Source organism: Struthio camelus, chromosome 11 (genome assembly GCF_040807025.1).
Source record: "Struthio camelus isolate bStrCam1 chromosome 11, bStrCam1.hap1, whole genome shotgun sequence".
Taxonomy (NCBI): domain Eukaryota; kingdom Metazoa; phylum Chordata; class Aves; order Struthioniformes; family Struthionidae; genus Struthio; species Struthio camelus.
Genome location: NC_090952.1, coordinates 12,040,689 through 12,061,512, shown reverse-complemented (window position 1 = coordinate 12,061,512; position 20,824 = coordinate 12,040,689). Strand labels below are relative to the sequence as shown.

Below are 20,824 nucleotides of genomic sequence, written 5' to 3'. Positions count from 1 at the left end.
TGCTGCGCTGGGCACGCGGCTCGCTGTCTTCGGGACTTGGGAACCACCCTAATGTATGCTTTATGGTTTCTGTGTTTGTTTTTAGCTCTGGTGCATGGGAGACACGGAGCAGAGCTAGCCCTGAGTTTCGCTCTGCCTCACCTCCGGTGCACGCGGCTGGGCAGCCGTCCCCTGGCTCGCAGGGGATTTAACCTTCCCCTCCTGGTAACTCTTCAGTGAGCGGCTTTAGCTGCGGAAACAGGTTTGTGGGTTCAGTCGCTGCTTTTGCCAGCAAGCGTAAGAGCACGTTACAGAAGGGTTAAGGGGACGGGTTCGCCCACGGCCAGGCAGCGAGCTGAAAGCTGCCCCTCCAACACCGGCGGTTTGTCCTCCGGGCTGTGCTGCCCCAAGGGCGCCGGGATCCCGGGAGGGATTCTGTTTTTAAACAAAACTTTGAAACAGTGAAAATCTTATAATCATGTTTTACCTTTAAGGGGCTGTGTCCAGTCCAGGCGTTTCTGCCCCCTTGCTGCCTGTTAAGAGGTGAACAAATTCCCGTGACATTGCTTTGATCTCGGGGCGCGCACGGGCCCTCTCGCCAGCCCGGCTGCTGTAAATCCCGGGCTGACGAGCTGTTGACGCAGCAGGGCTGTGCACGGGATCACATCAAATATTTGTGGTGGCTCAGGCAGGCGGTGAGTGGCGCTGGGTGCGTGCCAGCCCGGCCCGGCGCCCGCAGCGGCGGGGGCGCCCGGGGACGCTGCGCTGCAGGGGTGCCCTCCCCTCCCCTCCCACCCCAGCCGCGTTCCTCCCGGAGGGCTGCAGCCCCGCAGGCTGTAAGGGGCCAGCCCTTCGGGCAGGAGTAGTGGTTTTAAAGGGCTTTTTTTCTCCCCCATTTGTGGCTTACCAGGTGTTTTCCCAGGGAAACGCAGGGCCCCACAGCGTGTGTTGGCCCTGGTGGCAAGGGCGTCCTTTCTTGGCTGCCTTTCATGGAAGTAATTTGCAGGCCCTGGAGGACTGAAAATCCCCTGAGCTAGATAACACCCTGGAAAAGCGTCCGACAAAACGCGCCGAGGTGGCAAGGGGCAGGCAAGGCCGTTTCTACCGATGGGCATGGTGGCACAGCTGGAGCGGGGGACTCCGGCTCACGCAGGCAGTCGGCAGCGGTGACGAAGTCGGGACCGAACTCTCCAGGGTCCCGCTCCAGCCCCGGCCTCGTCGCTGCCCGAGCGCCAAACCGATCAGCAGTTTGTGCGAAGTTAACTGTCCACCGGAGCGTCCGCCCCAGGGCTCGCCTTGCTCACCCGTAGATGCGTTAGCTCTGAGCAAACACTTGCATGTTTGCCCCACAGCCCCATTACCCTGGAGAGAGCTGATCCGCCAAGCTGCGGCGTCCCACCAAAACCTGCGGCCGCCCCATCCCGCTGCCTGGGGAGGTGACAGCAGGGGTTGGGAGCATGGTCTCGCGAGCATACAAACCACTAATTAACCCCCTGAAACTAATAACAGAGCCACAGTAGTCATTGAAAAGTTTATTATGTCCAAACAACGTGTTCATTTACAAGCAGGAATGTACTGTCTGTGATGCACAAACTCTTACTTTAATAACTGGAGGCCATAGTTGCAAATAACAAATCAAGGCAGACTCTCACAGAGTAAGAAGACAGCGATCTCTGTCTAAATCCTCAAATCCCAGCTAATGCTGGGGACACTGGATTTTTGTTCTGGACAACTATTTTCAGCATGAAAGTGATGGAGTATGAAAACAGCAGGTAACTCCAGCATCCTTTCTTACCTAGCTTCAAGCCCGCCTGACTCGACTTTGCTGAGCAACAACAGGCTGCAAATGAGGGCCCTCCGCAGAGACCTTTGCCAGCTTCTTGCAGTCTTCTCAGCTGAGCTCAGCTCAGCGGTGTTCCTCTTTCACTGCTGAAGGAGCAAGCGAAGGGCTCTGCCAGCATGTAACGCGCTCCTGAGTGGGACTGCACCAGCAGCCGGCTGCTGTGGTCGCTGATATGCTCAGGTAACTACCGAAACATGTTTCTGCTTGCGTGCAAAGCCTGGCCTGCACGCAGAGCCGGTGTCAGGGCGCCGAACCACACGCGCATGGCGATGAGGCTTGAGCACGGCTATGCTGACCCTGGGGATGCTATTAACCTGCCTGGAGCTGAGGCAGAGCAGGAGGCCAAGGAGATAAATGCAGATACAGCTTTATGCCACCTCCTGACCAAAGTTTCAGTGTTAACGGATACCTCTGTGCCACTGCGATGGCATTAGTTGCATGTGGGGAGGCAGGGAAGGAGGATGCCGTACTGCTCCCCAGGGACACCTACAATTTTCATAGACAATTTCTGATTCACTGTTACCACTTCAGTTTAGCATTTACAAACGGTGTGTGTTTTACAGGAACAAGGCAGCTTTGCAACACACGGAGTTTTTCTGACCTGGTAATTCAGGCTATGCTGTTCCTATGGCTCTGGGAAATCGGACTGGGCTATCCCACTGAAAGAAACCCGTACTTCCGGTAAGACTGACTGTGTTGGCATTATTCTTGGAATAGCTCTCCATTCCTAGTTTTAATTCACATGTTGCCTTGCTTTGGAATGGCTCCAGGTCAGGACGAATTCTTATGTACATAACAGTCCTCCTTTAGTTCGAATACTGTTGCACATTAGCTGGTTGCTACCAGGGTGTTAGAAACGCTACAGAATGACTAGTAGTCTGTCTCTATTTTAAACGAAGGATTTCAGCTAGAAGCCTCTGCTTCCTGTTGCTATTGTCAGATAACATCTTTTAATTCATTTAGATCTAGAAATTAAAAATCCAATTTGATTTAAATTCTTGTGAGCCAGATCTAGTCACACATGGTAAGAAATATGTGCTTAATCATGTCTTATATCAGATTTTCCATATTGTAGATGTTTCAGCGACAAACTGCATTGCATAGCTAGACTGTATTAAAAATACCTAAGAGATAGTTATCTTCACAAGATCCTTCCTCCTCTTTCTGACTAGGTCCATGACTGAGACAAACTAGGCAGGTCTCTACTTACAAGACTGGAAAACACTTGCTATGTATGGGCTGGCATTCTAAAAGCCGAAAAGGAAATGTGCTTTTGCTGCGCTGTACTACTAACACTGCCTCAAGGCTTGAGATTTGCAGCTGAAGACGTTAGTGATGGTTGATAACAGCTGCTTTGGACAACTTGTGCTGAGCTGTGCATTTACCAGACTTTCTTTGTGCTCTATTGATCCAACTGCACTGATGTTCCTAGCCCCATTTCGGTTGGAGCCCTATGTGTTTTTGCTCCTAACCTTAGCCATAACCCTAACCATAAAGCTAAACCTTACCCTAATTGTTATTGGACCCTTAGCCCAAGACCTGCAGCCATGGCTGTACTTAGTAGGTTCTCAGGGGTGATTTCCTTTGGCAGTCCCTTTTGCAGCCTTGCTCTAATTGGAGCACTGGGCTTTCTCTAACGCCAACCCTTACCCTAGGCCCTAGGCCTAGCAAGAACCTGGTGTATGTGTGGTCAGACTTGGTACTTGTGTCAGCAGCATACACAAACTGGCCAGCTTTGGTGTGTCTAGAGAAAGCTCTAAGTCACTTTTTCCCAGGACTGGGCTTTTGTTCCTGATGTTACTTGAAGCAGGACCATAGGTCATCCTTTATGACAACTGCAGACTAAGTAGAAGTCTGCATCTCAGCAGAGCTCAGACTCTTCAAAATATATATTTTAAAATTCCAAAGCTGTCTTCTGTCTTTGGCTCCCACTTGGAAAAGAATTTCCTGTTTTTTACAGAGCAATTTAAATACAGGTATGTTAGCCATGAAGTACATCTCCCAGTTCCAGAAGAACAGGCAGCTGAATTCAACAGTATTTTGCATATAAACGATGCCTGTCTGCTGCCTTTCCTCCGAGCCCAGGGAGACGCACTGCCTTGGGTGAAGGGGAGACCAAGCTCCAAGTTATTTCGGGCTTGGGTAGCTCCCGACAGGAACCCTGAGACCCTCGCCTGGCTGCACTGTGTTACCGCACTAAGAAAAGGAGCACGCTCCTTTGTGTGGAGTTGTACCCACTAATTTCTCTTGCCCTTCCCAGCTATTACACACGACCTTACAATTGCTTAACTGACAAACCTCTGGAAATAGGCTTCAGATTAGCACAAGATCAGCCCTAAGCAAGATCAGCACTGCCTTGTGTTCACTCAAACATGTGCTTACCCAGCCCAACCTTAAATCAGCACACTGACCTCTGCCTTCCAGAGCTGACATACCCATTCCAGCCTGCCAGCTCTGGAAGGGAGTTCTCCCTCTCCTTTACACCTTGTTTTCCCAAAGAAAGGATACACCCTTCATCTAAGCAGACCTTAGTTCTCCAGTTAAGCTTATAAAACCACACAGAAAGTCTTTACTGATTAAAGAAACTTTTTCCATAAGCACTATGGGAGATGCTTCATCTTGTACATTGCTCACAGATTATTTGGGCATAGTTCATAGAGTAAGAACGTCCTTGGAAATGTGTTATAGTTCAAATCCATAAAGTGGCATTTAATTCCAAGTAGAGAAACAATGAGTAACATGGACTATGGAGTACCATTAGACTGTATAAGAGAGATCAAGCAAAATATTCTTGCCCAAACCAGACAGTACTTCTACACATGGATTCTTAATGTTGTCTTTGTCCAAGTCTTTAATGGTCAACGCATTCAAAGGTTAGTTCAGAGATGAAGCTATATTTTAATTGAAACGATCACCAGTTATATCAGTAAAGTTTCAGACTACATAGCTGTACTCATTAATGGTCTAATACCTAGGCAGTTTTTGTTTTCAGTAGTTTAAAGTAGGGCTGGATTTCACATTCTTATATCCGCCAGGTATCTGTTGGTATAGTTTTAATTGTGGAATTCTGTAAAATTGCTGCTTTCTGATGTTCAGTAGGAGCTAAGACTTAGAAAGCTACTGCCAAGCCTAACCTACTACCTCTGCCAGCCCCTCTGCTGATCAGGGTGAGCGGCAGTGCGATTCCTAAACCTTGCGCCTGAGTTGTTCCAGCCTTTGCTGAAACGGCAGCTTTCTCAGCGTGTACTGCACGATTCGGATACCCTTAAAACAACAGAAAGAACAACAGGCACATAGCTTGTTTTTGTAAGGATTTCTTTGTTGCACAGTTGGCCTGTTGTTCTACTACATTTATGGAAATCTTATGCGCAACTGCAAATTATCAAAACAAAAAGACAAGCATGTAAAGGTGCATTGAACCCATGCAGGCACCCAGTAAAGCATTTCCCCAAAACTAAGCGTTCTGGCTGAAACGGCTTGCTATTTGGCATAACACTGGGTGTGTAAAAAAAAAAAAAAAAAAAAAAAAAAAAAAAAGCAGTTTCAGATAATTTTCCAGTGCCATTCAAGTTGTTAAAATATCAGAGCATCACCCATACTAGGGAGAGACTCAACTTTCAAGCTGGTTGCAGCACATTGCTCTTGAATATTGTCCGTTATTTCTACTATGCTGAGACAGAGCTGCAGGAGTTCCTGGTAGTTCCCTCCCATCTCCAAATACGCAGCGATGTGGAGCGTTTCATTTGAACTGGTTATCGATCAGGGTTCCTTTCATCTTGGCTTTCTTGGCTTCCAGCTCAGCCTGATTAAGAAAATTAAGACAATGAAATAATGTCTGGGAACGTTTCTTTTCAGTGTCCAATGAGATCTGGTCGTCTTATATGACCACAGGAAGCTTTTCACACCAGGAACAGGAGTGGCTCAAGTTCTTTACTGACTCACTCCTCCCCTGAGGTGCCAAAAGGGGAGCACCTTTAAAGTTATGAAAAGCCCAAGACTAACTACACAGGAGACAGTTTCATACTTTCTATCCTCAGGTGTGAGCTGCAAGATTTTTCCCCTCTACTGTCCTGTCACAGCAGGTAAGATCAGCTGGGATGTTCTTGCCATTGATTCTCCAGGTGACCTTTCCAGCGCCCCAGAGCTGGCAGGTCCTCCACTATGGCATTAGTTCCCACTAGCGCTTCATGGCAAAGACCCACTCTGGCAAGCAAGCCTGAGAGCACAGCACTGGGGGTGCTCTGGTTGGTAATGCCTCAGCATGGTTTTCTCCTTCCACTTTCCTTGTCCAACAGGTCAAGGAGAGTCTCCCTGCAAAAGCTCTGCCTGCTGCTCCTTGGTTAGCTCGATAGGTAGTTGTGCATGATTTTAAGTTCAGGAGGACTAGAGGAACACCTCTGTACAATCTGTAAAGGAAAAAAGATCCTGACAAAGCTACAGATTACCTATGACTGTACCAAGACCTCTCTATACTCTGATATACTCGGTCTGATCTGCAAGATAACTTCTGCATAGACAGCCAACAGATCACAGGGACTGGTGTTCAACAGTGAGGAAAACACTCACCAACTCCTGTAGCCGCCTTTTGCTCATGCCTTTGCGTTCCAGCTGCTTCTCAATCACTTTTGCATTCTGTGCATAGGAGTCTGCAATCTCCCTCTGAAACACAGTGTCACTTTGCAACAGTAAACCCTAGACTAATAGCATCTCATCCAGCTGGTGAGGTAACCATCAGCTCTGATTCAGCTGCCCAGCTCAGATCTGACTGGCACTGAGGGCAGAGAAAACTCACCGCTTCAATCTCTTCCTCCTCTTCATCGATTGTGGAGACTGTGACCGAACTGAACTTGCCCATATCTTTGGTCCGTTTGGTCATCATCACCTGCACGACAAGTAGAGTATTTTGTTAGACTCTGGGAACAGTTGAGTTACTAAGTGTTCCCCACCCCAAAGCTTTTAAGGCTTCTATACAAGTCATTAAGATTACATGAACTTTGTGGGTGGCACAGCAGAAGCAGCCCCAGTGATTTCCGGGCTCAAAGCTGTCATTATCAGGAGCAAACTTGCCTACATATAACTAGATGAGCCAGATTTTGAGAATCTGTGCGCTTGGCAACACAGACTGGGGTGACTACCAGTCTGACCTATTTACAAATTGAAACTTTCTGGTAACTGAGGCCAAAGATCAGGCAGAGTCCAGACTTCCAAATTCACTTTGCTGTCCTTTAGTTCTAGGACTCCAAGCTGCTGTGACCTCTGTAACGAAAGACTAAAGGCACACATGGAGAAGACAGAGCTGAGTTATCTTATTACAGGTCCTCCTCCTCCTCCCAATTAGGCCATTTTATCCACTGCACCTTTTTGAAAAGCAGAGACAGCTTTGTTACTGCTCTAAAGCTGATTACCTTTTTGGGAGGCTCTTGTTTCTGAGTATATATGTTTGTTTTCCCAAAGCCCTGGCCAAATTTGACCACAGCACCATCGACAATGAAAGTCACTGGAGCGTTTTTCTGTTGGTGTTGATAAAAGAGCAGCAGTCCACACCTGAAAACAGAAACATATCTAGCTGTAAGAAAACCCAGATTCTGGATTCCCGTAGCTACCTAACAGACGGACTCCAAAAATTACTAAACGAAATCACGATTGCCATGCTCCTGTTCTTGCAGCAATTAAGGGTTGAAATGCACTTTGAAAGGTTGAAGCCTTTTACAAAAACGCATGATACCAGAATAAATCAGCAGCCATTAAAAATTAGTCAGTAACTTCTGATTTTGATTATCCTAGTGTTCCCATTTTCCTTTGCACTCAGTGACACACGCTTAGCTCATCCCTGTTTTCCTAGGTCACAAAAACAAGTAGCTCAATAAAACAAACAGTGCTGTACAGAAATGACAGGAAGCGTCAAGCAGTATTCTAGTTTTAGATTTGACATGGATCAAGGTTGTAAAACACTGTAACAGACCCTTCTCAGGAGGGCTATTTTCAGTAACTAAAACAGGGATTAAAATGTTATTTCTAAGGAGGCACGGCAAATCAAGGAGGGTTGAAAAATGTAAACAAGCACGCACAAACACTGTTTTCTGCTGTCTTGTGAACACTGGCTCTGTTGTCACTTACTTGCCACATTTCTTTCTGTACTGTCGCTCTATACCCTCTGGCCTGGGGGGAGAGAGAGAGAGCACGTTAAGAAAAGCGCACAGGCCCCAGACACGACCACTCGGCTGTAAAAGGAAGTGACTCTAGCAGGATAGGGATATGAAGGCTGGGACGCTCACTTTTCCCAAATTACAGAGGGACTTTGAAGGATCTCCCCATCTGGGATAGCAAGGGAAACGGACACAGCAGACGGAGAGGATAAACGGGGCAGACGCTGGGGAAGCTGCGAGGGGTAATCCTCAGCGGGGGAAGGGGCGGGGGGGGCATCAAACCCGAGCTCCTTCACCGGCCCCCTTCAGACGCCGCTTCCAGCAGTGTCCTTGCCGGCGCGCAGCAGGGGCGAGCCCCAGCCGAGCGGGGCGCCGGCCCACCTGCGCAGGTAGACGCTCTCCTCCTCCTCGGCGTTGCAGAACTTGTGCGCGTGTTTGGCGGCGTCGATCACCCGGGCGCGGTCCCGCGGCCGCATGGGCAGCTTCTCCAGCTGGCAGTCTGCGGGCACACGGCCGGCCCCGGCCGCTCAGGTCCGCGGCCGGCGGCGGCGGCGGCGGCGCCCCCCTCCTTCTCCCCCCTCCCCGGCCCCGAGCGCCCCGCTCGGCCTGACGGGCCGCGTCGGGGACCAACGGCCGCGCCGCTAACGGCCGCGCCGCCTCCCCCCCGGCCAACGGCCGCGCCGCTAACGGCCGCGCCGCTCCCCCCCCCCCCGGCCAACGGCCGCGCCGCCTCCCCCCCGGCCAACGGCCGCGCCGCTAACGGCCGCGCCGCTCCCCCCCCCCCCGGCCAACGGCCGCGCCGCTAACGGCCGCCCCGCTCCCCCCCCCCCCCCGGCCAACGGCCGCCGCCGCTGAGGGGAAGGCGCTGCCCGGGGGCTCCCCGGCCCGGCCCGGCTCACCCAGCACCAACACCATCTGGCCGCAGAGGCAGTAGTAGACGTGCAGCGGCTTCTCGCCATCGTCGTACTCCTCGCGGTCGCGGGTGTCGGAGCAGACGACGGAGCGCGACACCACCTTGGGCATGGCGGCGCCCGGCAGCGCCGCCCCGGCGGGCGGAGCCGCGGCCGCCCCTTCACCGCCCCTTCGTCACGGGCGAAGCGGCCGACGGAGCAACCAACGCCGGGAGCGGAGCGCCCCTTCCCTCAGGCGAGGCAGCGGGTTGCACCGAGGGGCTATGGCTGCTTCTCCTGCAGTTGGGAAGCGTGAGGCTGGTCACACGGGTCAGCACCAGGGGAGCTAAACGGATCCGCTTTCCAACTCCAGGACAGTCCAGCGCGATTGCACGTTAGAAGCAGAGCCGGAACAGCTGAATTCAGACCTTGAGTAATTTCTCTGAAAGCAACAAATAAAGTAGCCTCATCTGGGCCTGATCTCAGCACAAAGGCACTCCGAGTTGTGAGGAATGGAAAGATGGTTAAAAATGATTTCCTTTCGAATAGCTCCGTTCAGGTTTGTCCAGGCTTCGATCGTCCGCAGAGGAATAGCGATCTCATGCATACCAGAACCCAGGAAGTGGAACAAAGTCTCTTTTGGACAAACATCAATAACTTGCCCGTTTCTTATTGTGCAGTCTGAGTAAAAGTAGGGAAGGCCAAGAATAAGACAGATTTTTCAGTGTAGCCATGCAAGCAATATTTTCAATGTCTGATAAGCTTTAGCCATTTCTTTCTCTTACCTGACAAGTTCTGTCAATGGGAATGAGTCTTCCTCCCACGTCTTTTTCTTAAGCCACCTCCCCACATAACTATATTACATAAGATACAAATGTGGATAAGTTACAAAAACAGGGTCTATCCAGTCTCTTCTAGGTCGTAGCAGAGAGAAATTCTCTACGCTCAAAGGCTGCAAGAAAGGTAGAAGAGAGATTACTTTCTCTTAGAAGACTATGCGAGAGCAGAAAATGCACCATAGCAGGTGAAGGAGTAGAAAGACCTCCCTTCATTCTTTTAATTATTAGTCAAGATACTAAAGACTTATGATTTTAGTGCACTAGCTACCAGATTTTAATGGAGGGTGGATGTTGGCTCAGAAACAATTCAATGCAAACAGGAGATGGCACACGGACGCTTATAGAAGAAGAAACATTTACTGTGAGTAAATAAATGATAATAAACCACGGGTCCAAAAGACGCCCAACGTCACCTGCCCTCTAAGCCACAAGCAAAACACAGCAGCAGAAGCAGACACCGTTTTCCACTGAGTTACCACCACAAAACGCCCAGGCTGAGCACCGCCCGGGGGCGGGGCCGCCGCGGCCCGCCCGTCCCACCAGCAGCGCCGCCGCGGGGGGGAACGCGCGACGCGGCTCTGGGAAGGCAAGGCGGCCCGCCCTCCTTCCATGACGTCAGCAGGCCCATTCCGCTTCCGGCTCCCTCCGTCCGCGGCAGGCATTGGTACAGTCCCCGGTGCCCTAGGCCTCGCCCCCTCCGCCGCGGTGGTAGAGGCGGCTCCGAGGGCCGAGCGGCATCCGGCTCCGCCCCCCGCCCCCTCGCGGCAGTTGGTACAGGCCGGGCTCGCCCGGCAGCAGCGGAGGAGTCGGCGCAGCCCGCGGCCTCCCCCCGCGCCGGCCCGGTGGTAGCGGCCGCGGTCGCTCCTATTCTCCAGCGCTGCCGCCGCCTCCGGAGCTCGCTGCTGCCGCCGCCGTCCCTAGGCGCCGCGTCTCTCCCTCCGATAGTGTATGAGTGATTTATAACCCTGCGCCCGCCATGTCCACTCCGGCCCGTAGGCGCCTCATGCGGGACTTCAAGAGGTATCGAGGCCGCTGGCTGAGGGGAAAGGGAAGGGCGAGCGGGAGGAGGAAGAAGGGCTCAGCTCCACCGGGGGAGGAGGGGGCCAGCACAACATGGCGGCGGGGTAGGGCGCGCTCCGCTGATTGCGTAGCGCCGGGCCACGCCGTCTGGGCGCGGGTTACGCTGTTTGCGCAGGGGCGTGTAGCTACCTGCCCGGGTTACGCCAAATGCGCGGGGGGGGGGGGGGGGGCGGCCGGTGGCTCGAGCCGCGCCGGTGGCGCCCCGGGGCGGGGGCGCCGGGGCCGGGGCCGGGCGCCTGAGCCCTCCGTGTGCCCCGCAGGCTGCAGGAGGATCCCCCGGCCGGCGTGAGCGGGGCCCCCTCCGAGAACAACATCATGGTGTGGAACGCCGTCATCTTCGGGTGAGTGGGGCCGCGGGGCGGGCGGGCGGGCGGGGGGGGGGCGAGCCCAGGTGCCGCGCGGTAACGCTGTGCTCTGCTTCCTCTCCTCTAGGCCCGAGGGGACCCCCTTCGAGGACGGTAAGTGCGGCGGGGCGCGGGCCTCTCGGGTGAGGGGCGGCTTGGCACAGGCTCGGTGGGGCCCTGCCGCGGGCCGGGCGGCAGTTGCGGGCCTGGGGTGGGGAGGGGGCGAGTCCGGGATCCGCCTGGCAGCGCTCCGTCGCCGTGCCGCGCCCGCGACTTCAGTGCATCTCTTTCCTTCCCCACCTAAAGAAAGTGGAATAGACCTAGATTGCTGCCTTGATTTACAAAAACATGCAAATTAGCCTGTTGACCTTGATTTATGAAAACGTGCAAATTAGCCTGTAGAGGCTTGCTCATAATCACCAAATCAGGCTGTCCTCTGTCTGATCTAACATACCATTCTAGGGATATCAGAACGTTTTTGTTGAATTCTGGATCGTGTTTTAGAGATCGTGTTTATAGTTGGAGCACTGCCAAAAACCTGGTATAGACCTGTTGTCATCTCGAATGACATATCTTGGGTTGTGTCTTTTTTGATGCTGAAAATGCTTTACAAGTAGGTCCCAGTGTGAGCGAGGTAACATAAGGATATGGACTGGGTGTTTGAGGAAGTTCAGAATAGAAGTTTCTTTTCTTGCCACCTACCTCACTCTACTACAATCAGTATCATTCCAGGTTAAAGATTAAAATGACTTTTTCAACTTCAAAGCTGACTAAATAGGTCTGTGTAACATACCTGTGCACTACTTGTTTCTGTCTGGCCTTGCTCTCTTTTATAGCTCTACTGATGCTGTATGAATGTTTCAGCATCTTTGTAGAAACTCGTTAGACATGAAATACTGTCTAATTGAACTCAGTGATGCTTGCTTATTTATTTATTTATTTTAAGATACTTTCAGTGCAGGGCTATAATTAATCCTAGATCTTCATGACTCATGCCAAAAGCATAGGAAAAACTCTTTAACTCTTAAGTTGTTTTTGGCTGGCTCCTTTGTCTCTGCTTATCCTCAGAGGTAGCACCTGTAGGCAGGCCTGTAAATTCCACATCTCTTCGGTGAAGATGTTGAATACTTTCAGTATCTCATACCTGAGAAAACTCCATTTACTTGTTTTTGTTTTTAAATACATGATTATGCAAGAAGCTCTAGAAGTTTCTTGAAGAAAGTCTAATGTGGTTTGGAACTTGAGTGTTCTCCAACAAATATCACAGAAATGGCACAAGTGTCTTCTGTAATCTCATCTTGGAAACTTAAGAGGAGGACTTCCTTAAACTTCTGTGAGGGTTGATAGAGCTGCCTGGGTTCTTGGTACACGGGCACTAATAGAATGATTTGCTGTTTGGAGGCCTTCTCCTTCCAGTGTGGACCTGGTAAATTGCAGGTTGTTTCCATGTTCAGTCACTTCCAGTTCAGCATGAGGTAAACAGATGTTATAAGGGCTTTCTCCATATGTATCCATTTATTGACTGAAGACTGGAGACTGCTTCCGAGTGCCCTGACTTATTGATTGTGTCTGTGGCTTTCCATTATGGTAGTATTGTGCCTTTATCTCACATACTTAGGGCCTCTTGCACTCTCAGCAGTTTGAAGTTCAAACTGATGCTTGTGTTGGCTACGGCTGTCCTACTGCTTTGGTTGCTATAATAATATAATCTTGGTGTCTGATGGATTGCTCTTTTCATAGCAAAGTGTGTGTTTTCACGGCGCATGCTCAGGAAAACAGATATGTCTTGAGCTGCAGGATACACTTATCTCCTTTCCCCTGGCACATATCTTACATTGTGCTAGATAACAAAACACTAAGTGGTGCCTAGAGATATGGATGTAGTGGTTTCTATGTGCTTTTTCCCCCCCTTAACTGAGAGGACTAATGGTAGCACAGTTAAGATGCAGTTTAGCTTAATGTGGGTAAAATAAAAGGACCTTCTATTTAACAGTATTCAGATGTTAGTTTGGGCTTGTTTTGTAGCTGTTCAGCCCCTCGTGAGCCAAATGTATGCTAGCGTTCTGTAATTCTTCCCGTGAAGTCTTCACAGGGCTTAGTTCTTCAGAAGTCACTTTGTATTTTGGTTGTTGAACTCTGTCACTTCCTGGTGGTACTGCTAGACTCCAAATATATGGGTTTGTGTGAAAGTAGCCTGTGAAAATTTTCTTGTTAAACTGCAGCTATAGTAATTCCAGCACAGTGAAAATTACAGTTCTTCATCCTCGTTCTGGTGAGGCCTCCCTTGAATCTCAAATTCCAAAGTTTCTTAGGTTTATCTGAATTGAAAACCTTAAGTTCAAATGTACTTTTCTTTACTTGCTGTGCTTGCTTACTTATTCAACGCTGCCAACAAACTCTCTTTCCCTCCACCCCCAAACTTTAGAGGGTGTTTTCACAACTCTGTATGCAGGCTGAATCTGCCTGGGAGCAAGTACTAATTTAGATCAACAGCCTTTAACTTCCATCTTCTGGCTTGAGAGGATTCAATTGTAGGTGTCTGCAGTAGGATTCTGGGGATGTTTGTGCTCCCCTTTACTGTATTTCTAGGAGTCTATATTGTGTGGCATCGAAGGTGATTCTCACTGTGATGGAAACCCAGGCTCTCCCAGGCCTTCAGACTTGTTTCTGAAAAACTGAGTTGTGATACTGTGGTTAATGTAGGATTCTTGGTTTAACGAGAGAGTTAAAAAACGTAGCTGTTGTAGTATTGTCATCGTGCAGGAGGAGTGAACAGAGAAAGCAATGTGTTTGCCCTCTGTATGGTTTCTTCCTTGCTTAAGGAATGTGGATTCTGTCTCCTTAGGCTGGAGAGGAAGAAATTGTTCCTGCTTTATGGACACTGGAATTGGGGGGGGGGGGGGGGCAGTCTTGCTCCCTGCAGCTAGAAGGACCAAGTTGGGATGCTCTGGCATGCCCTGGTCAGGGGCTACACGGGCCAGCCCACAAGCCATGGGGAAAGCCTCCCTTTTAGCCATACTAAAGTCTCAAACCCCTAAGATAGAAGAAGCAGAGCTGCAACATAAGTGCAAGACAGAAAAGAGAATGCTCTCCTAATATCAAGTGTTAACTATCAATCAGGACAGTGAACACTATGCTTTTTGTTTTAAATTTGGCTGACTAGGATAAGTTGAAAGGCTCACCAATGGAAAGCTATAAAAATAAGGACGGGATAGCCTATGGACACTGAAGGTTCATCCCCAGTGTTGTGTGTCATGACACCTGTTTCACTTGTGTAGGCTTTAGGTGTGAGTGACCCTGAAGTTTCGTTCAATGAAGTTCTGGAATTGTCCTTTAATAAAGCTAGATGACAAGGTGTTGGGCACTGTGGGAGCTCTTCAAAAGAACCGTTTCTAGTCTGGGTCTTGACTTGGGAGTCTGAGAACCTAGATATTCCAGCTGGAAACTGTCTAGCTGCTCACTCAGGCCTGTGCTGAAAGTAACGCACTGTCCCTAGTGGGACAGATGGCTTCCCTTTCTCTCGGTAGCTTTAAATGGATTCTAAGACCAGACTGCCCTTGATACTACTTTTTGGCCACCTTATCTGTCCCCTCTGCTCCTGCTTCAGTCAGTGTTCTGGAACAACTTTCATTTTCTCACGTGCGCTTGTTGACCTCTATTTGATGGTTTGTACTCGGTTTTCAGCCTGCTACTTGCCTAGTCACTCCTCCACAGAAGACAGCGTCTACTTTAGTACTTTATAGGAGGATACTGAGACCAGAGCTAGGGCAGGGAGAGTTGATGAGTTCTCTAAGCATCTGATTCCAGAGTGCTGATATTGCCTGTGAATTGTCACCATGTAGGGAAGGAAGGGTAGTCCTAAGCTGACTGCCTGTAGTTGGCAGAAGCTGTTACTAAACTCTCCAGTATTGGCTTTCAAGCTGATCTAAAAGAACTAAGTCTCAGACCTGCCTCTGTACCTCTGGATTAGCGAGGGTAAGACTTGAAAGCAACGCTGTAGACTTCCACCGATTTGAATGATCTTAATGCACAGACTTCACTTGAGCAGTAAGCTACGCTATTCTTGTTCCCTTTGCTTTACAGTAAGATGGCATACTGCTCTTATGTTGTTAGGCTAGTAATAAAAAAAACTAGCATACAAAGCTTATTTTTAGGATGTTGAGGCTTTCCACTGCTGTACAGAAAGCTCAGGCAGCTGTGCTCTGTATTCTTATGTGCACTGGCATGTCCAAGCAATGGCCTTTACTTCTTGCACCACAACTCTATAGTTTATCCCCTTATAAAGGGAAACGTCTCTGAAAATATTGTTGATCCTTACTGATTTGACAGAACGGAAAGGGGTTGAAAATCTGTTTTCCGGCCACCAACTGTTGGCACGTTTGCCAGCCAAATGAGGGAGTAACTTAAACTTTTCCAGCACTAGTCTAATTTCTGACAGTACTGAGCAAGGATGAGCTTCATGTTTGAACCTCTGAATTTTAGTTTACCCACAGAGTATGGGACAGCGCGGGGAATTGTCATTGCTCATGCAAGAAGGCCTCTCAGAGAAAGGGGGAGGAAAAAAAAAAAGTAGTATCTGTTTGCTGTGACAGCTTCTTACAGCTATTACTATAAGGTACTTTCCCTTTACAGAGAGATGTTTGTAGGACGGTACGTCCTACATTAATCCCTAGGCATACCCAGACACTTCATACTGTGTTTCCCGGATGCGTGACCCTGAGGTGACAGCGTAGTGAAGAGAACCTTGCATGTTTTGAAGTGGCGTGTGTGTAGTGCTACAGGTACTGATTTGAATGGCTAGCAGCGCTTAGTGCTTGGACCTGGATTTATACAGCTTACTTGACAGACTCTTTATTCTCAGATTGTCATAGCCTGAGGAGAAGGGCTAAAGTAACTTAAGCTGATGAAGGCTGTTAAAACATTTGGATTGAAACTTAACTCTACAGTCCCCTGGCTCCTTTCAACCAGCCTTTCTCTTAGGGGAAAGCTAGTTAGGGTGGAAGTAAATGCTGTTTTTCTTTTTTTTAGTTGTCTGATTTAGGTTTTGCTCTTCTGCTGCAATATTGTCTGATTACTTTAGAGCTGATAAAACTTAAGCAGGAAAAAAAAAAAGGTAAATAAAAATAATAAAAATAGCATGTTCCAAGCTGTAGGATTTACTAAATCATGGCCGGTGCCACACTTGCTTGTTTTACAAAGTGCTGGAATTAAGCTTTCCAGAGGAAAACTTCAAAGATGGATTTATTTCCTTACATAAATATTTTGAGTACAGCAGTAGTTTCACCAATAAAAGAAGTCACAGGAGAAACGCTTCTAGAACACAACGGTTGATCGCTGTGTGATCGAGCAATCCGAATTCTACATCCAGCATGTATACGTGACTGTAATTGTACCAGTCTGTACTTACAGAGGGGGGGACGCTATTTGTTTGTCCATTGTGTAAATTTATTCTGAATAAAAGGTTACTTATCTCTCTTTCAACTCCAGGAACTTTCAAACTTACAATAGAATTCACAGAAGAATATCCAAATAAGCCACCTACTGTTAGATTTGTCTCTAAAATGTTTCATCCAAATGGTAAGTACTTGCATAATGCATTTCTTTAACTATAGCTTTCTATAGCTTTGTAGAAAAAAAGATTATTTTAAAAGCCTTTACTGTCTAATAAGCTATTAAAATTCCAGTGTAGTCTATTTAATTTCTTTGAGGATGGATATGTGATCAGTGTTTAGACCTTAAATGAAAGGGGCAGTAAGAGGAGCCTCTTCGCTTATAGGTGTTAACAGCAGAGTCTCTCAATTGTCTGTTAAACCTGACAAAAGAATATTTTTGTACTTGCTTAAATAGCAGATGCCTTGCTCTCTTTATACATTTATACGTAAATATTTCACGTGCGTATCGTTGTAGCACTTCTGAATGCAGTCAGCTTCAAAAACAAACAAAAGTGCCTGTAAGAACTTTGGATGGCATACTTTGAAATGCACTACTGGTTTCTGGTTTCCAGCTATAGGTGGTGATAATAAGATCACTTCATTATTCACCTCCCTTGGTAATTAAAGGTTGGAGATGCATTCCTTGTCACCAAACAGATATCAGGTTGATGAAGAAATTCCTGAAACTTTCAAATGTAGCAAGTAAGCGCTTGTGGGTTAAGTTGAGTAGGAGGTGGTGGGGAGAGGGCAGGTTCTTCTAGAACTGTCATGAGAAAGTTGCCTGGACGTTAATTGTTGTAGATACTTTATGGGGAAGCCTTATATGTAGACAGCTTTTTGCTAGTATTCTGTTTGGTTTCCATGTAGGTACCTTAGTAACTTAAGTTTTTTGCCTTAAATCTGTTCATATTTTTTCATCCTTTCCATAGCACTAGTTACAATGTCACAGAAAAGCCTGGCTTTGAAGAATAGGCAGGGGTTGAAGTTAAATATACCTCAGGCAGCTGCCAGTGACAAGCCTCATCTGTTCCTACATACAGTGTTGGCTTTAAGTCTGTCAAACACTGACTTTTTCTAGTATTTGTCAGGAAATAGGTTTTCAGGAGCAGGTAATACTAGAAAAAAAAACTGAGTAGTTCTGCAACTTCTGTTTTAAGCCATTCTTCTTGAACCTTTTCTAGTCTATGCAGATGGTAGTATATGTCTGGATATTCTTCAGAATCGTTGGAGTCCTACTTACGATGTCTCCTCCATCTTAACATCCATACAGGTAAAGAGATAACTCTGCATGAAAAGGCAGAATTAGATTAGGATGTTTTGACATACAGCTCAGAAAAAAGCAGATTTTTGCTCCTGATAACAAAGATCAAAGCGTGGCTGCTATGCTGGCTGAAGTATGAATACCTACCAGATGTAAATTGACTGGACTTGCTAGCAGTAGGTGGTCATGAAAGGGACGCAGCTAATGATTGTGCTGCTTGGATCTTGCTGCTTGGCTGTCAATTAAAACACGTTGCCTAGGCTGCTATGAGTAAGACTAATAGAAAAAGCTTCCAATACCTTACAACCAGAATACAACCATTAGTTAAAATGCCGTTAGTCTTAACGATCTATCATCTATATTTAGATGAACTGGTGTACTCTTTTATTAGTATGGATACTTTAAGGAATGTGTTAGACTTAAACATGCTGCAAATACTCTTTAAGTAAGCGTCTAAGAATCTCTTCCTCTCTTTGCACAGTCTCTACTGGATGAGCCAAATCCTAACAGTCCAGCAAACAGCCAAGCAGCTCAGCTATACCAAGAGAATAAGCGGGAATATGAAAAACGGGTTTCTGCAATAGTAGAACAGAGTTGGCGTGATTGTTGACCCAGGATGATGCAAATGAACACTCTGGTGATGAGGAAAATCATATATGAAGTGTCTGAGTCATCTTCTTCCTCCTAGCATCACTGCATTTACTTTGAAAGCAGAATAGCTGTTGTGCTGTTGCCACCCTCCCTTGCTGAAGCTTCTTTTCCTTGGACATCAGAAAGCACCCACTTTGAAGTCAAATGTACTGTACTTGGGTTACTTGCAAAAGAATTACTGACGCTGAATTCATTTTCTGTGCTCCCTCTCCAGTCTTAGGGCAGTATTGTGCATTTCTGTAGTGTACACTAAGCTTTTAAGTGTAATTGTGTTATACACAGTGATGCTTATGTGTAGCTTGATAAAAGGGATGTTTATATACGTACATTTTTTAACTGATATTACTAAAGTGCTGATCTGTCCAGGCTGGTCATTTACCTCTATTATTGGTTTAGCCCCTCACTGCATTTGTAAGTACTGAGTAAAGAAATAACCTCTTGTTTCCCCTTTGTACTGATTTATCAACTCCATGCCCATGAAAAATTCTTAAACTTCCAAATTGATTCCAGTTCAACTCATTAGTAAGACCATGGGATGCCAGTTGCTTCTGCACTTAATGTGCAAGATTTATGTATATTTATACATAAATCACTGCAGTTGGGGGTACTTTGCTCTTTGCTTAGGGTGAGAAACAAAACCCTTTTTTTTTTTCTTTTCTTTTAATTTTAAATAGTGTGTTAAAGCACATACCTATAGAGACTGCTTCAGTAAGTTTCTATAGTCCTGTCACTGAGGCATTACTGGACAAAACAAGGTAGAGCTGTGGTACTCTGAGTAAAAAAACCTTCCAAAATAAGGAAGAAGTAAAACCCGCAGTGTTCCAAAGGTGGAATAATGTTTCTTTAGTGTCTTTCTCCCTCCTTCCCCTTATCTTTATCTGAGAAAGATAAGTTTGTTGGGATCCAACTTTGCCTCTTGGAAAGTTTGAATAAAGTAGTTTGGGGTGGGCACTTGAGGCTCTGCAGTTCCTGCTCTTTGTAGATTACTCTGTGGTTTGTGTGAGCTACAGCTGCATGCTTCAGTTAGTTTTCCTTCAATTTTATGAAAGTATTTTTTCAGCCCTGAAGAAACATTTGTAAGTCCAGACTCACTTTTTTGTAAGGCTAAGTTTGTACATTTGGATACAGTACCTTAAGCAGCAGCGTGGGATAAAACCTACAATTGTGTTGTCCACTGTTCCTGTGTCTTGTGTACACATTGGTCTGTTAGTTGAGAAGTATAACTTTGCACAAGTAACCCATGTAAGAAACTGTACATTTTTCAAAACTTGTAAATAAAGTGTAACCTTAAATGCTTATTGTATAAATAGGCAAGAGCTGTATAACTGTGGTTATTTCAGCTTGGACGGTAGAAGTCATTAAAAATGTATAGGTGGAAGATAAGCTCCATGGACCTGCTTAAGGCAGGATTATGACTTCCTTCCTTCCAGGAAGAAGCTGGCATGGTTGGGACAAACTATACTGTTGATAATGCAGACATAATAAAATCATTCCAAAGCCTGAAGGTGGCTTGGGGGTGGGGGAGAAGGCGAGACAGGCCAGGATCAGCTAACTAGTAGAGAAATGAGTTAATTACAGTAACTTAAAGGGCTCAGCTATGAACCAAATACAGGAGTCAGCTTCCTCCTTCCCTCCTGTCCGATGAGGGGGAGATGGGGATTTAAAATGAGTGACACATAACAGAAGCTGGTACTGCCACCTAACTACGATGAGGAAAGCAGCTAACACAGCCTTTAAAGTGGGATTTATTCCTCTACTGCTGTGGTAGGCCTATGAACAGGCCTTCTGGCTTAAGTGGAAGGGCCTGACCCCAGACTGCTGCAGACTCACATGCAGCAGCATATATATTTTTACCATTAAAGGCCTGCCTAAGTTATGCTTGCTAATGTTCCTAAAGGACAGAGTGTTTCCATTGGTGGCTCATAACAGCTGCTTATGTCAACCACAACATAGGATTAGTAAAGTCTGGGCATGTGGCTAGATTTGACAGCCTCTCAAGTGTGCATGGTCAAGCCAGGCCAGAGCAATTCTGGCTCAAGCAAGCAGCTTGTTTGTTTCTTAAGGCCAGCCTTCCTGTGCAAGGTTTCCCAAGTCGGAGCCAAGCAATCAAGCGTGCAGCTAGTTCCTCTTCCAGCCTTATTAACACCTCCAGCCTGAGCATGCAGGTGCACACCTCGCGTTACGGTCCAGCAGTGGCCTTTCCTCCAGCCCCGGCCCCCAACCAAGTTCTGCCTTGATAACAGAAGACTGAAGGCAACAAAACACTACACTAAGGCTCTTACCTGTTCCCCCTCTCCCATCTATCTATCTGTTGTGTTTCTGCAAGCTATTACAAACGAGCATTTCTGAATGGCAATGT

General features: G+C 47.5%; 2 protein-coding genes across 8 annotated transcripts; one reads left to right on the top strand and one right to left on the bottom strand.

Annotated features, from left to right (window-relative positions):
• Nucleotides 1-1,496: 1,496 nt before the first annotated feature.
• Nucleotides 1,497-10,244, bottom strand: STEEP1 (STING1 ER exit protein 1). 7 transcript variants are annotated; one of them, XM_068956988.1, is made up of 9 exons: nucleotides 10,111-10,244; nucleotides 9,644-9,712; nucleotides 8,868-9,539; nucleotides 8,350-8,467; nucleotides 7,940-7,981; nucleotides 7,228-7,366; nucleotides 6,615-6,704; nucleotides 6,389-6,481; nucleotides 1,497-5,624 (listed from the first exon to the last, which is right to left on the bottom strand). In XM_068956988.1, the coding sequence occupies exons 3-9, from the start codon at nucleotides 8,989-8,991 to the stop codon at nucleotides 5,562-5,564; spliced, it is 669 nt and encodes a 222-aa protein (XP_068813089.1). In that variant the 5' UTR covers nucleotides 8,992-9,539; nucleotides 9,644-9,712; nucleotides 10,111-10,244; the 3' UTR covers nucleotides 1,497-5,561. The 7 variants fall into 7 exon arrangements, with proteins under 7 accessions (XP_068813089.1, XP_068813091.1, XP_068813096.1 ...); XM_068956990.1 differs by having other exon boundaries at nucleotides 10,115-10,226; XM_068956995.1 differs by having other exon boundaries at nucleotides 8,868-9,300; nucleotides 10,115-10,226.
• A 70-nt stretch (nucleotides 10,245-10,314) lies between these two features.
• Nucleotides 10,315-19,779, top strand: UBE2A (ubiquitin conjugating enzyme E2 A). Its single transcript, XM_068956987.1, has 6 exons — nucleotides 10,315-10,717; nucleotides 11,038-11,118; nucleotides 11,210-11,235; nucleotides 16,609-16,698; nucleotides 17,735-17,823; nucleotides 18,296-19,779. The coding sequence occupies exons 1-6, from the start codon at nucleotides 10,674-10,676 to the stop codon at nucleotides 18,422-18,424; spliced, it is 459 nt and encodes a 152-aa protein (XP_068813088.1). The 5' UTR covers nucleotides 10,315-10,673; the 3' UTR covers nucleotides 18,425-19,779.
• Nucleotides 19,780-20,824: the final 1,045 nt, after the last annotated feature.